At 42.1% G+C, this 16,828-nt stretch overlaps 1 protein-coding gene across 1 annotated transcript in view; it reads left to right on the plus strand.

Moving 5' to 3' along the window:
- Positions 1 to 2,716: 2,716 nt before the first annotated feature.
- LOC125970639 (ankyrin repeat and BTB/POZ domain-containing protein 2) overlaps positions 2,717 to 16,828 on the plus strand; it is a 31,207-nt gene continuing 17,095 nt past the window's right edge. Inside the window, exon 1 of the mRNA XM_049723170.2 lies at positions 2,717 to 4,080. Within this exon, the coding sequence (XP_049579127.1) occupies positions 3,189 to 4,080 (892 nt within the window). The 5' untranslated portion in view covers positions 2,717 to 3,188. The remainder of the gene's footprint in view (positions 4,081 to 16,828) is intronic.

A 16,828-nucleotide genomic window follows, 5' to 3' on the forward strand; every position in this document is an offset into this window, starting at 1 on the left:
TTTTAATATACTGATTCTATCCTCTATTCCCTCTAAATCTCTAACCTCACATGGAACATAAAACTCTAACGAGGGAAGACGAGGGCTGATAGTTGCGTTGCTGTTGCGTTGAAAATCCTGGATTTAAATGTTTCAAAATATTTATCTGTAGAGAACGCTTAACTTAAACTCAACAGAAGTGGGAACGTTAAATTTCTCTCAAATGTGTGCCTTCATCTCAGTTGGGCTGCAGGCAGTTTTTATACAGTTATATATTACTGACACAAGGGTGTCGGAAATGATTTACAAATGGGCTGTAATGTCACTATATCTTCAGTTACACTATCACAAAGGAGTGACGGTCCTTTTTCCAATGGATTACAGGTATCTATGTGTGTTTGCTGTAGTAGTGCATTGAACGTGTTGTTGCAAACTAAGAGACTACTGAGCAGAACCAGACTCACTGGCAGCTGCAGTCCAGCAGGGGCTCACTGGCTCCCATTAGCTTGCCTGGAGGGCGGATTCCTATTGCCTCTTTATACAGCATGGTACTTATGATGAGGAGTGGTTAGTAGGCTCCAGGCTGGACTCATATGAGTAATAATTTAAGACCTGTTATTGACTGTATGATTGTTAAATGCCCTATCTTTGCCTCTATTGGAAAAGGTCCAAACAATGTAAGGTTATTTAACATTCACAAGGGGCAAATTAAAAAGCAGAAGAAGCACTATAACTAGACTATATATATATATTTAAAAAGGAAATTGATGGGAAATAGGTATATACATTCCAAGGTAATTTCTGTGAAATTGTTTTGTAGAGGAAATGTTTTAAGAATGTATTGTACTTTTGTTTGTTTTTTAATACAAAATTGTACGCTTACGCCCACATCCTTTTCTGTGTGAGTTTTTTTTTTTTTTTTAAATGTGATTTTTTAGAACTAGGGTGGCTCGGCGGTGCACTGGTTAGCACGTCCGCCTCACAGTTAGGAGGGTGCCGGTTCGATTCCACCTCCTAACCCTCCCTGTGTGGCGTTTGCATGTTCTCTCCGTGCCCGCGTGGATTTTCTCCGGACACTCCAGTTTCCTATCACATCCCAAAAACAGGCCGATTGAGCATTCCAAATTGGCCCTAGGTGTGAGTGCGAGTGCTGATGGTTGTTTGTCTCTGTGTGCCTTGCGATTGGCTGGCAACCGGTTCAGGGTGTCCCCCGCCTACTGCCCGATGACTGCTGGGATGACTCCAGCACGCCCGCGACCCCCGTGGGGACAAGCAGTATAGAAAATGGATGGATGGATGCATGAACTTTGGTCTTTACCCCGTTCAACGTCACTATGTATGTATCCCACATCTATCCACAAGGGGGCAATCAATTCACATACGCAAGTCCTGGGCTACCTTGCCTCACCCTTTAAGAATTGAGCAACATGGGGAAATTATGAAAACATTTAAAATAACGTCACCAACAACTCTATAGCACCATAGCAACGACGTGCACACAAACTGATGACATCATTTTGTGGCGCAATAAGTTATTTCAAAAAGTCATGTTGCAATTTGCCTTAGAAACTATTTTAGGGGGTGTTTTCAAATAATTATATTACATATCTACTGTAAAATCATGCTTATGTTTAGTTGAGGTTTAAAAAGATAAGTTTTATGATTACAAAATTTGGACAGTGTTATTCCCAATTTGACTTTTATCATTGTTTATCCCAACCACTGGTGCATGAAAAATAATTCACAGAGAAGGTCATGTGTGCTGGTAATTGTGTGATGTAAAATGTAATCATTTTCAGACTTAGACCCCATGTCATTGCTGTTCTGGATGATGTCCTTGATGTTTTCAACCGCATGACATGACGCAAGTGATGGCCTCACAAGAGTAACGTGTTGTTTGGATGAGGCAAGGTTAACCCCCTGTAATGGCCTCAGAGGCTTTTGCACTTCCTCTCTTTTTATCACGGCCTTTGACTCAAACCGAAAATGGAACTGATTCACCCTTTTTCTGGGAATTGTATTGTGCATAATGTTTTGCTGTGATGATTGCAGCAACATAAGGTACAAAAAACAAAATAGCCATTGTCACCTCCAGTTATAGTCAGCAGCATGCATGTTAATGCTCTGCTCACACTTCATACGAAAGGCACAATCTGCTTATGAGTGTTAGCTTTTTTGTTACACCTCGTTTTAGAGCACATGAGCTGAAATACCGGAAACTCATGTGATAAAGTAACAATTAGGATTTCAACCTCAAGTGAACTAAATGAGGCATGTTTGGAGTTCTCTGAAGAATACCACATATGTAAACAAATTACTTATTTGATTGCCTCTTCAGTGGCATTTTATAGCAATTCTAAAGTTGCATTTATCATGCACATAAAGAAAAATCCTTCAATTTTTCAATGAGCCAAAGGGAAGAGATGAGTTGAAAGGAAGGCCAGCTGACTCTCTATCAAAAAGAACTTGTCTGTTCGTTTCAGCTACAGGAATTGGGCTCTGTCATACAAAACTGTTCACAGAAGTTGGCTTTTTATTTTATTTTTTAAAACAATCGTAATTTGTTGCAAGTTGGCAATTGAGAAAAGACCCTTAAAGTCCAGCACAGAAGTATGCGCTTCATGAATGGCAACGTTTACACGGTCTGATTGGCTTCCTCTCGTTTGGTCGTCTCCTGATTGGTCAGTTACTTCCGTGTTGTCATTCTCCGGTAGCCCCGCCCCGCCTACGAACCCACGAGCAGTTGTTGGGTCTCTCTCGCAGTCGCACTCCCACACACGTCATCCTGAAAGCAGGCAGGCAAGACGGTCTAAGGCGATTTTTTGTCGGTTTTGTCGAGGGAGATTTTTTTCCCCCCCCTTTTCTCTTTTTTAGGCGTGGAGTTCAAAAAGATAGTGAGCGCTTCAGCACCGCAACGCTCGTTGGAGGAAAGTTGAAAGCTCTGCGTTGCCTGTAGAAAGGTGAGTCGGGAATTGCATCTCCCCGACTTGCAAGTTGGAAATGGACAACCTTCCTCGCATTTCTTCCTAATTCGATCATTAATGCCCTCTCTCGTGTGGCGTTGTGAAATTTATTGAGTGGCTTGTCTGACAAATGATGTGCGGTGGAACCAGTTTATCCAGCTCCGCTGGGCGTTTCAAGGTGGTTTGACTTCAGGTGAAACCCCACGGACGAGTGCTGCTTTCTGAAAGAAGATTAACGGAGACATCATGGCTGGAGTGAGTAGTGCGCACATAAAAACCCTGGAGGACCTGACTTTGGACTCGGGCTATGGAGCCGGGGACTCATGCAAATCCCTCAGCCTGTCCTCCTCCAAATCGAACTCCCAGGCCTTCATGACGACCCCTCATAGGGGCAACTGGTGGTACTATTCGGGCTCCATGAATAGCAGAAACAACAGCTGGGACACGGTCAACACAGTCCTTCCTGAGGACCCGGAGGACATATTCTCCAAATGTCCCCGCTTGCCTGATCTGGAAGAGTTCCCTTGGACAGAAGACGAGGTGTCTCAGATACTGCGCAAAGTGTCTGAGAGTGGCACTACGAAGGGTGGCCACGCACCTGTGTTCACCTCGGAGGCTGTACGGCGGTTGTCCGTCCTGCTCCGAAAGGCTCTCATCCGCATCTCGAGGGAGGCCCAGCGGCTGAGCGTCATGCACTGCCGCTGCACACGCTTCGAGGTGCAGAGCGCCATGAGACTGGTGCTCAGTTGGGCTCTGGCCGACTACTGCGTCTCGGCCACAGTCAAAGCCATCTCCATGTACAGCATGAGTGCCGGCGAGATGCTGAGAAAGGGCAAGTCGGCCCGCTGCGGCCTGTCCTTCTCCGTGGGTCGCTTCTTCCGCTGGATGGTGGACACTCGCATATCTGTTCGTATCCATGAGTATGCCGCGATATGCCTGACCGCCTGCATGGAAGCTCTGGTGGAAGAGATCGCTGCCCGGGTGCTCATGTCCGAACGGGGTCACCTTGGGCCAGATTCGGGGTCACCGTGTGCCACGGTGAGTGCCGAGACCTTGGAGGGGGTGGTGAACAACGAAGCGGAGCTGTGGGGAGTTCTCCAGCACTATGAGCACCTGATCTGTGGGAAGAATGCAAGCGGTAAGTTCCTTCAAGTGAATGAATGGAAGCCTTCAGTGTGTGTTGCTGTGTGATGTCTTCCAACATCCACCTAACGTTTTCCTCTCACACCGTTTCCCTTCAGAGTTGTGCTCACCACTTTCCACTCGTTCACCTTCCAATGCGTGTGGAAACACTTAAATTAGGTCTTTGCTCTGGATACAATAGCAGCCCTTTGTGTGAGACATTTGATGGATTGTTTCTAATTTGACCCGACAGAATAGGAAAATAACAGTGCTGAACTATATGCTAGAACAAAGGAAGTATTTGTCTTTCATAGGAAGTGCTGTGAGAAGAAACGGCAGGTCTTTGTGCCTTGCCTGTAGGCTCAATTTGACTGTATTGTAGTGTTTTTGCGCTTCTCCCTTCAGTTCTGATGTCACACACCCTTGCTGCGCGGGTAATCATGTTGGGGTTTGGAGTACAGACAAGAGTTTTCCCTCTTCACACTCCCTCTCATCCTCTTGCTGTGCTAGCGCTCCATCAGCTCTGTTTCATGTTCTTTAAATAATTGGTCTGTACACAAATGGGGATGACCAAGGCATAGCAAACACAGTTTTTGATAATTTCACTCCCCCCAGTCAAATTATGCTTCAATTAAAATATTCAGTTTCGAAGTCAGTGTCATTTTAATAAATTGTTTATTAAATCTACAGGTGCTTTAAAGAAATATTCCAATGTTCTTAACTCATAAAGAAGTTAGGATTCCTATAATGTCTAATTAAAGTACTCCTTTGATAACAAAGAACTTTTCACAGAAATTGGGACGGGCAATGTTTCAGTCAAGTTGACTTTCACTCTAAACTGTCATTCAAGTGTAAAATGAATACGTACATATCTGGATTATTTAAAGACAAATATATTGTTGACAGTGAATGTGCTAAATCTGATGTGTGATAGAGGGAGACAGAGTGATAACCCCGAAATGGGTCTTTTCACATTTCAGCAAACCAGCTGATTTTACAATGTACCATGCCAATGTTCTCTTACTATTGATGTATGTTGTTAACATATTGTATCAAACGACAATATAATCGGAGCAGCCAGACAGATGTATCACAACATTGTATGACATCTCGTACAATCTGCTAGGACATGACGTTACATACTCTGTTGTTTCTGTATAACTTTCTCAGGCTGGTTTTGTTTTATTTATTTTTATTTTTTTTTAATAATCACTGGCCTATGACTTTGGACCCATATTTAGTCCCTACTAGTTTGACCTACTATGCAATTTGACTTAGTTCTCTTTTCTTGATGCTTTGGGTAACCTGATGTTGAGTCAGTTCATAGTCTTTCTTTGTGGCCTACTACTAGGTCAGTGGGGCAACATTTTTTTTTTTTTTAGATTTCAATACAATGGCCTTTTGTTGTGTGATTGTCCTGCTTAGCCCAACATAGTTAAACAAATGCTGGGGAAGCTAGACACGGGCTTAGTGGATGCATACAGGATATATAGGGGGAGGGACATTTTCCTAGAGCAAGCTCTTTCTGTAGGCCTACAATTGGAAGATGCTTTCAGTAAAGAGCATCTTTTAGTGCAAGTATGCATGCTATCCATGTGAGAGTAGGAAGTAGTTTAACTCTAATTGCCCAATCGATTGTCTATAAACTATATTCTGCCGCTACACAGTCATGCCCCACAAACTTTTACACATGCATATTTGTTTCATCAGTGTTTAGTGCGGTAAGTCATTATTATTTAATCACTGGCTAAGTTAAACAGCAGCCTCGTTATTCAGCATTTAGGCAGATGTATTTTGGTTGGGTTTGGATGAACCTATTTTGGTAGGTTCAGTGATGTGTGCACGTGCATGTGTGTGTGCGTGTGTCTGTGTCCACATATGTTATAACAACAGACCATTATTCTGACCACCCCAGCTTTTTATAGGTCCATGACTGGGTTCTTCAAGCCACATTCCCTTCTACCACCTTACCACCTGACACCCCACACCCTTACAGTCAGACGTCAGCCAGCCCCTTTCTTCTCCTGCTCTTGCTGATGTTCCCACAACAGTCATGACTTAAAAAAGCAAATAGTACCTCCTTTTTGGCCTTCAACATGATAATTCGTGAATGGGAGGGGATAGGCTGCTGATCACTGGGAAGGCCACATTCAGAAAAAAAAAGCTCCTCCCTTGCTCTTGATTTCTCTTCATTTCGCCAACTGGTTCTCAGGCACAAGCTCACATCTGGAAGTCCTTAAGAAAGCAATGACTTGCAAGGGCTCCAATAACAATTCTGAAAACTTCCTTCTTGCTTCTCGTATACTTGGTTCTGTCGTCTTCTTTTGTATTCATTGCATTCACATCCACAAATATTTCATCTTTAACTGTTTATTTCTTCTTGTCTACAGGGAGTGCATTAGAGGAACTTGTTTGGGATGTGCCAGGATTGTATTCATTACTCATGCATGCGCTGGTTGTACACACGTCGACCCTGAACTTGTTTAGTCTGCCTTTTATCAGCATTCAAATGGCTCCACAGCACAGTTTGAACTCATTGTGCAGCACCATTGTAGTAAAGAATCCATTTGACATTCAGTTCTCCCCAAATGCATAAACAAGCTCTTTCTGCCTTAGCATTTCCTAAGAGCACTATGGGGCATTTTGCGATGGAACTAGCTTCACTAATGGACAGTAGAAAGGGGAATCATTGATCTTTGTGATCGTACAAACATCTAGTAAACTCCTTATTGGCTGTTAGGTGTAAACAGTCTTCTGTTTGCATATTTTGTACTGTAGCCTACAGTTGATGGTATCACCATGTCCATGTCATGAGTTTTCATCAGCAAAAAGGACAGAATATCATAAATGTTAGATACCGCTACAGCTGGAGCAAAAATTCACTTACTCTCTTGATTTATACGTGTTTACTCTTTTAATTGTGAACTCGTATTTATTTTAGATCCATAAGTACGAATGGAATTATAAATACTGTCAGTACTGTTGCAAAACACAATCAGTACGGCTGGTTAGGTCTCCACTTTAGCTTTAGCTAGCTCACACGAAGAAGTATTTTCACCAGTGTCACATCACTCAGAAACAAGCATGATTATGCATATGTTTGCATTTCAAATCTAATCAACTAGCATATTTTATGACAATAGACAATATTGAAGGCAAAGAAGCACTCGTTTTTGCAGATTTAGGCTTCTACACTTGCCTTGTTTAAAGTAATTTACTCTATACACAACGGACTAGTCGTATATCAAATTAAAAGGTGATTTCAACTGGCAAATGCAATACAGTGTCACATGCTGCACTGCCACTGGCCCCCGCCACGAGCCAGTTCTCCACCTGTGGGAGGCTCCGAAGTGTGAGTGCGTTTGGTTTCACTGTTTTTGAGGCAGAACCTAACTGAAAGGGAGTACTGTATTAATAGCATGCAACATTTACCCAGATAAATAAACTTTGATTTGGTTCGGTAATAACAAAAAATATTTCTACTTCAGATTTTTAAACATAGTCAAAAGGCATGGAATTGGGAGCACAGGATAGCTTTGTGTATGTTGCGCTATTCTCCAAAGTATGTATTTAGCCCAGAAGGCGGCGTGGGAACCGTGTGGAGAAACAGGCAGGGAGAACATCCCAGCACTGTGGTTGCACAGATGGGGAAACCAGCACTCTGAAAATACACTGCCCTACTCTGCACATCTGGAATAGGGATCATATGCAGTTTTGGAAAACTTGCCATGGCTTTTATATCATGGTGACATAAATGTTGTATGATGCATGCGTGTCCAACGTGTTTCAAATTTGACAGAACAACAATCTAGTTTTTGGCTTGAACGCACACGTTGCGAGGCATGTAGCTTTAAGTGAATAATAAGAGGTTGATCGTCCTAAATTACAGAAGTTTATGAGTCTGTGTATGCACAGGCTCTTGTGTTGGATATGTTTCTAAGTAACATAGCCACCAGCAGACTGATGGTGCATGTCATTGTTAGCTCTGGCCTCCAGTCTGGGCCCAGCTGTAACAACACACACTCATTGGATTGCTCTTTTGCACATGTCTTATATTGTGCTCATATGTGGGTCTTTGTGTGGCTTCAAACTATTCTTGGAAGACAGAGAAGGCCCTCACAGATAGAACACCACACTATGGCAGAACGGATGACAATAACGTGCATTCAGGAATGGTCACTTAGTTCATCACGAGAGTAGTTATTTTATCTTGCAAAGTCATTCTAAATCTTTACTGTGATGTTTTGCTCTGATCTCGAGGAAATGTCCATCTTCATTTGGATGACGTTACGCTCCTTCCAAACGCATTTCAGCGAAATGAGTCATGGTTTGCAACATAGTTTACAGTAAATCACTACCAGGCCGGAAGAATAAAGCTGACAGATACAGAAAAGCGATGCACTCAAATAGAGGAACAGAAATAGTAGGATCAGTCTCAAAAGCGTCCTTAGATATACATCTTGATTAAGCCCTTCATGACAAATTCTTGGATGACAGTGAGCTGAGTTTTATTCCGTGCAGCCCACATTGGTTTTGGGCTTCCTTTTTCTTGTTTAAATTGGAAACTGCGCAGCAAGGGTGCATTACCACAGCATCCTGGCTATGGCTCGTGAGGCAATCTGACCAGCCCTGTGGAATGAATTTTCTGCCTGGCTAGATAATAGGGAAACAGGGTTAACTTAGAAGCAGGCGGTTAGAGGGTGACCAGGAGACTGCAACGCTTCATGCACCTGTGTTGTCATCTGGATTGCTCATAATAATGGCAAACGAGACTCGGTCACAGGAAACCATTAAGTGTCAGAGGTTAGCGGTTGTGGCGTTCATAGTGGGCAAAAGGTTTTGCAGTGCTTAAAAGAAAATGCTGCATCCTTTGTATGATTTCACGCATTTAGCCTGTGGCGACATTTCGTTCCTTCATGCTTAACTTATAAAATTTCACAATGCTGGGTAGAGCAGCTGCAGCATGTCAAATATTAAAGTCACAGTATAACAAAACATGCACTTTTCATCCACTCCTTTTTGGAGGGCACCTCTACAAAGTTCAGGCCAAATCAGTAATCACAGTCACACAAAAACTGTCCAATGACTACTTCTTTGGATCATAGTAACCTTAGTTGGCACATCTTGACACCTTATTTCTTAATTGCATGCATCAATAAATATAGCTGACAATGTTGAAAAAGGTCAAATCTGTAATATACCAGAGTTACATATTCACTTAAAAGTCTGGGCACAATGTGTAAGGGACAAATCCAGTGAGAGAAATAGGCAGACATTTTAACTGTCATCCAGTCATAAATGTTATCATAGAACCTGTCATTGCGTCGGAGTGACAGCAACACCCAGTCATTTTCCTCAGCGATGGCTTCGTCTGCTTAGACGGGTGTGGTTCATCTGTCTACTTCCATTTAGTTTCGTTTTTTAATGGCAACAATAACCACATTCACTTTTTCAAACTAGCAATGCAGTATTGTCTTATACTACCAGAAAACAAAAGCCAACGTCAGTCATCATGGTTTCATTGGCCTTAGCCTGCAAGCTTCTCTGGATCTGCAAACCGGAAGTCGGTTATAGTCAATGCAGAACCCGTTAACTATATAAACAGATCATTTGATCGGACGAAAGGGAAGTGGAGGGGTTGGGTGGGGGGTGGCACAGAGTTTATAGTTTAAGTGGAAACACATTTGTCTGACCCAGAATGGGATGTAATAACCCCTGTGCTCTCTCGTGAAATCTGTTGGAGTCATACTGGCTTTGCTATAAGAAGCTGCGGCGACAGGATACAGTTGAAGGAGAGATGCAGCAGTGACTCCATATTATTCTATCCAGGTTGGATTTATGCATCTTTGTGTGAGCTGTGGTCACTCGCATGAGTTGCATCCAATATTATAAAGGGCCCACATTTCTGGATTTTCATCAACCAAGTGAGAGAAGTGATTTCTTTACCAATTACCTTTTTTTCCTTTTAAAGATCTTTGCAATAGAGAGCTTTTGTGGTGCTGTCGGTCAGAGACTTCTTTGTTCAGTGGAACCAGGGAGTCAGTGTGCTAAGGCCGAACAACTCAGATGTGTTGCACTGCTAAAGTAAACACACTCCTCTGTAGCAGCACTGTTCCACACATGGCCCACTCCTTTTCCCATTACATGAACTAACATTCATTAGCATATTCCCATATAGTACACACAGGGGTAAGCATACGCTGACAATGATATCATTCGATTGTATTATTTGGTTTTCAGAAATGAGTCTTTTTTTTTTCTACTATTAAAATAGACATATTAGACAAGATATGTTAAAGTAAACCATGGAAGTGTTCAAAGTGGAGTAAACTAAATGTTTCGCTGTGGAAAGCAAATTTGGAAATGGCTGATGAAAAGTATAAAAAAAAAATATATTTTTTATTCTAGGGAAGTAGAGCTGGTTAGAGATGATCCATTTGGTATACCTGCTGAGTAATGTGTGGAATAATTGCAAGTTGTAGTAATAGCTTGTTTACATAAAGATTAAAGGCCATTTCCTCAGTATCTGAAAATACTTGCAAATTGATTTTCTACAAGATTTGGGAAAGAGATTCTGGGAAAGGAAAACACAAACAAGTAGGCACACTTGTTGGTAAATATGACAATAGGCAAAGTGTAGGTAAGCTAAGGTACATTTGTATGTGCGTGCTTGTATGTGTGTGTTTCAGTCATCACTACCTTTGGCATTTCTAGTGTGTGATTTTTTTTTTTCTTGCAGCTACAGTATTATTTGTCTTTATTATGAATGTGGTCTGTTTATCTTCGTGACAAGGTCCAAATAATGGTCCAAGATAAAAGACCAAAATAAAAATGTCCATCTTGAGTTTAATGAAGTAGTATTTATATTGCTTCGTGTCCCAATGCATAGATCCAGTTTTAAAACTGTAAACACATTTTGAGCACAGCTCAAGGACTTAGAGCTGGATCATCCTGTACAATTTCTCATGCCAGATAAGGCTCAAGGGGACATATAAGGACACTGCAGCTCTCATTTTTCTAAACATTTTCCCCCACAGCATTCCAACCTTGTCTTGCAACCTTGTGGATCAAACAGATGCAATGTCACTTAAGGAGCTCGCCGTGCCACGATGAGATCTTTACTAAAATATTTCTTTATTTACAATAGTGTTGTCTCTTCCTGCTCACCCATTACAATTTCAATCACATACACAGTGAAATCTATTTGTTTTGAAAATGCAAGTGTCTGTAACAGCCTGCTAAAGTGGTTTGTTTTTAATTCTATTTCTTACATGAGTTCTAATCTTGACTCTATAGCCAATTCCCATTTTAGTTCTGAGTATTAATACTCCTCTCTGACTAGCGACTCACATGAGAATGAAGTAACCTGGCCCTACCTGTAATGCAATCGTTCTCGTGTTGTGCTTTTGCACCGGGCCATTGTCAGCTTCCCAAATCAGTTTCCCATAATTGTGTTCATGCGCCATACTGCAAACCAGTAACACTTCTTGGGAACGTCACCTGTTGGGCCAAAGTCACAGTGTAATTAAAAGAGCCACAGCATCGCACACAACACAATTAAACCAAAACCATGTATGGTACAGTAAAACGTTCATGAATTTCGTTGTGGTTAGTGGAGGGAAGCAGCACATTTCAAGCACCTGCATGTGGAGACCATATGTGGCCACAGAAAAACAGACGTGACAGCCTCAGCCAAAAGCCCACGTCATTTTTGCTGATGTGCTCTGCTCTGCACATCCACCTCTCGTGGTCACCATTCTGAAACCAAAATAAACACTTATAAACACATGATTACCAAATGATGATCATATTTTAGAGGAAGTTAGCAACACATGTTAAGATGGGTGGTAGAACTAATAATTACAGTATATTGTGATTTTAGGGGGGAATTTCTTTAAAATGAATTGAACTGCATTGTCTGGTCTTTGTGTGCTGCGCATAACTGTTTTTATCATTTTCCATTGAAAACATAAAAGCTTATAGTCCTCTTCTTGTATTCTGCGTCACTGTCATGTGTAACCACAAGTTTGAAATGGTGTGTTTTAACCAGCTCTTTGTGTTATTATTGAGTATTTTCAGATGTGGGTGGCCACATTTAATATCTCTCTGGCAAAATCTACACATTGAGATGAGATGGGTGGAAGGACATGCTTGAAATAGTGCAGTACTGGCGGTTCAGTATGTGCTGGAATTTCACACAGTTGAAAGGATGCCTTGTTTGTGGGTGTCCAAAGAAAGAGTCATTTTTCTTTTTGGCTTTCTTGTCAGACAGATCAATTCATTGTGAAGATGGACCTTTTTTTCATGGTCATCCTCGAATTCAAATTTTTGCCTAGGAACTTTTCTATCCTGTCTGAGTGAGATGACATAGAAGTACTTGGAGTATTGGTGTTTTGAATTTAAAAAGTGATGCAATCTCTAAGCTACATTTAGCAAAGCTTACATCTGACCAAGCGCCACAAAAGGAAAGGATATATTATAATCACAACTCTTTAGGGAAGCAATATTTAAAGCAACAGACCACTAACAAATTTTACCGACTATGCAACCGTTGTGTTTTTTTGGGTCACACGTGCACAGTCAATGAAGACCAGCAATTTTCAAAGCAAAAGGAAAGATGCGGTTCCATACAAACAAATTTAATTACCCTAAACTCCAATTTTTTTTCCACCTAGTTGCTTCTAGATGTATGTGTAATCTTTTTTTATTGAGCATGCGTGTTCATTATATTCCAGGTGTTGTACATGACGTAACGTGTACATTCCACGTAGTGACACCTGTTCACTGTAAATGACTGGCTGTAACCTGCTGTTAATGAGGTGTTGTATCAGGACTACCTTTGTATTGACTCGTTCAGAAGGTGAGAAGAACGTACAAGCTTTACAGGTTTCTGCTATTACGCAACCCTAACAACAATTCCATGCTTTGTTCACCATGAGTCGTCAGCTTTTGGGAAGTTCCCCATTGATTTAATCACAGCTTTCAGATGTCCAGCGCAGCTAAGTTAGTGTTGGCAGGGTAAAGAGGGCAGATGTGTCAGGAGTGCACTTTGGTCAGAAGGGAGGGGAGAGGTCACTCTGGAGGCCATGAATACTAACACCCACCCAACGTGTTAACAAAGACCCCAGACAAGCTGGATGTGTGCTGGCTTGTACACTATTCACTGGTTTTATACAAACATTATTAGTTTGATCTGCTTTCAATTGAAATCTTTGCTACGATATAGTAGTGTGCAAACTGGATCCATTGTGCTGATGCCAACAGAGAGAGCAAGACCAGCCCATACTTGAAAACTTGAGCAGGTATCTTCCCTGTATCTCTATGTAGTTGTGATAACGTTGAAGCTGTCCTGATGTCTGAATAGACTTAGATAGCACTGCGGGTATCCCCCCAAACAATACAATGAGATAGAGACACACTAGCAGGCAAAGGAATTTACCTCGTCAATATACTATCAGCATTTTAACAGGCCTTTTTCCAGGATGTAGGTGGACAAGCTCTTTTCCTCAGCCTCAATACAGTGTTGTTAGTGACAAAGAGAATTGGGGAAACCACTATTCCTGATTATCACAATGCCCGAATTGAAAGTTTGCATCCCCACTCCCTTGCTGAAAGGAACTGACTATAATAGAGACTGTTTCTCTTGTCTTGACCTTGTGAAAACATCCCTCAGCACCATCACTCTGCTCCCTGTCCGCCCTCCTCCTGTTATTTCCTTCTACAATGTGCTGCTGTTTTTTTCTTAGTTTAGAACATGTCTTGAAATGTCATCATTTCCCGCTGAGGGAACACTAGGGCAAAGTTTAACCATGTGCACTGTCTCCACAATACTAACGGATGATCTAACAATTGATAACCCAGATTAAGATGCTTCGCTTCCCCCTGGATCGTAAATCATCCGTTGTCTCTTCCTGAAGGCCATAGCAGATACCGATGTTGCTTTTTTTAGAGGCAGATACTGTATTATCTACTCCAGCACTCAATTAGTACCTATAAGTGGTTATCATGTGACGTAACAAACAGGCAGCCAAGAATCCCAAATAGGCAGAGTAAAGTTGTGAACCTGCCTTGAGGTTCTTGGCTCTACTAGATTTCTGCTCTTGAAGCCTATAATTACACCAACTGGTGATGGGAGCTACAAAGAGAGGTCAGCGGTTTGCTGGCTCGTGCAACTAGGTCATGTCTATTCATGCACAGACATGTGCATTTCCTCCATTTTTTTTTTGTGTTTATGTTGTTTGGGAAATTGTTCTTTCAGTCTTAATATCAAATCAATCCCAGGAGTCTTTTTTCCAAGCTGTTGTTCCCATTCTTCTGTTTTCTCTCGAGTTGATCTCGGCACTAATCTTGCTAGACTCTGCCAGGCCTCCAGTGGCCAAGGCTCAGCCATAGACTTCCGGCACAGGGCTGCTGCTGCCTGGAAGGCTCTTACGCAGCTGGGGAAGGCATCATTATCCACAAGCACAGCCCGTTTTTAGATATACACTGTAATCTCTGGGTGCTTGTTGTAAGGACAGCTGCAGGGTCTATTGGAGCAATGACGGATAACAGGTAAGGCTCCTCATGATCGCCCAGTGCTTTTTCTGGAAATCGCTAGACTGTAAAGGCTAAAGGGGCAAATGTTACCCAAGAGTATGGAAGCTACAAAATCGGATAACTTGGAATGCAATTGAATGAAAGTTCCAACGGAGCATCCCCTAGAGTTACATTGCTTCCACTTGGAAAGTTGACAAGAGCCAGAATAAAACGAAGTAAATACATAAATAAATAATGAAAATAAATAATGAACCAATTCTGCATCACTGTGTAGGGTGTGGTGATGACTACAACACATGCTCAGCCGTCATCATCACGCCCAGACAGGGGCAAAGAGTGGAAGAATGAAAACACACTTGTCACTCAATGTGTTGTTTGTACAGGAATCATGTGACCGTGTGCAAGAATAGTCCTTCTCCCCGATCTGCTACACGTACACACACAAAAACGCAGCACTCCTTTAATGGGCATCTTCTGGGTTGCGTGCTTCCTCTGGGTAGGGTAGAGCTTTGTGTGTTCAAGTCAAGTTACTAGGCCTCTTTTACTAACAATGCATATGGTGGTTAGTGCAGTCGTGTTTACAGTACTGTTCAAAGATCTGTAAACTTTTCCATGTTCTCTCATTCTGCGTTCAATTGTAACACAGGCAAGCTGACAGTAAGTGATGTGTGGCCATGATCGATCAGCACTTCCCTCTCAAGCTTTAATTATTTCTGCACAGGGTGGGCTTGACAATACACAATGCGGCCTCTCTACGATGTGCATGTCCGTGTGCCAGAGCATGCATTTCTTTGTTTTTGAAAGCGCTTTACTCTCAGCAATTATTTAACCACCGTGGCTTTGGCGAGCACTGTGGGAAATACTGGTCCAAGCAAATTGACTGGGTCTTTCCCCATATTCAGGAAGAAATGCATTAACACAAAAATATACAGAGTTCTCCTCTTTTGAAGGCCAAATGGTTTGGCATTCTGGGCAATTCTTCAAGAGCTAAACAATTCTGGCTTTGGAGTTAAAATAAACATGAAAAGAGAGTGAAAACACACATGGAGATAGGTTGCAGTGAAGGTGTCATCTGCCCTCCTTGACTGTTGCCAAGATACTTTCCCGCTTCTAAAACGATGACTATTGATTCATAATTTCTATAGCTACCTCATTGTAAACATGCATTTAGGCAGTTAGTACTTTCAGCAAGCAGAGTACATCCGACGGAATGTTTTTGAGAGCCATCTCCTACATGCCAAGTCAGCACAGAAGGTCATCAGGGTCCTCAAGATACATTTTTGCTGGCGGGTACTTCTCTCCTTTGTGTCTTTGTTGTTTCAGTGCTGTCTTCCTTCACTTTCATTGTGCTTCACAAGCAAATTCAGACATTCTCATTTCCACAGGAAGCTCAATGAAGATACAGTGATAATTTTACTAGTCTGGCTCCAGCTGAACACTTAAATGTTTTTGCAACCGCTAATAGCCCATTTGTGTGTTTGTATTATTCATAGTACAAATGATGGATAAACAAGTTAACCAGGAGTTTTTTTCCTTAGATGTTGAATGATGAATCAATTGAAGGACAGCTTTCCCTCTATCTGTTTAATTTGTTTCTTCTCTTATTCATTTCGGTGTCACAGGGAAGCTGGGGCCTACTGCCTGGAAGGGGGGTTAATACACGGACGGACTCACAGTCAATAACGGGGCTGACAGACCCTTTCCAACACCACTGCAACTTTGCTGTGATGTTTTAGTACGGATGCTCTGTGAGGCAATTGGGCTTTGTTAACATTTTAGTGCGTGTGATGAGTTTAAGTAATCAACACATGCCTCCATTCTCTCAGTATAGGCTCCCATAAATGTTTTTTTGCTGTGTTCGATGTGACGCTTTTAGGGGCAACATGGGACAAATCTGCTTAGAGCACAGTCTTTTTTAGCAGGCTCCTTTTGTTGCTTGGAAATACCCCCCCTTCTGGTTGTGTGTGTGTGTGTTGTATGCATAGGGTATGTGAGAGGGTCAGGGGGTGAGCTCTAAACCAACCCCCCTGGGTGTCAAATGGGTGTTGCAGTCTGTTGAATGAGGGGCAGTATACTTATTACATACATACTACACCTCCTATACACGAGCATGTCACCGCCTACTCTCTCCCTGACAAACTCACACACTGATGAGAGTTGACACACTGACACGTCCACATGATTTGTGCATTGGATGACACCTTAGTGACCAGTGCATAAGTAGGGTA

The sequence above is a fragment of the Syngnathus scovelli genome, chromosome 6 (genome assembly GCF_024217435.2).
Source record: "Syngnathus scovelli strain Florida chromosome 6, RoL_Ssco_1.2, whole genome shotgun sequence".
Classification (NCBI taxonomy): Eukaryota; Metazoa; Chordata; class Actinopteri; order Syngnathiformes; family Syngnathidae; genus Syngnathus; species Syngnathus scovelli.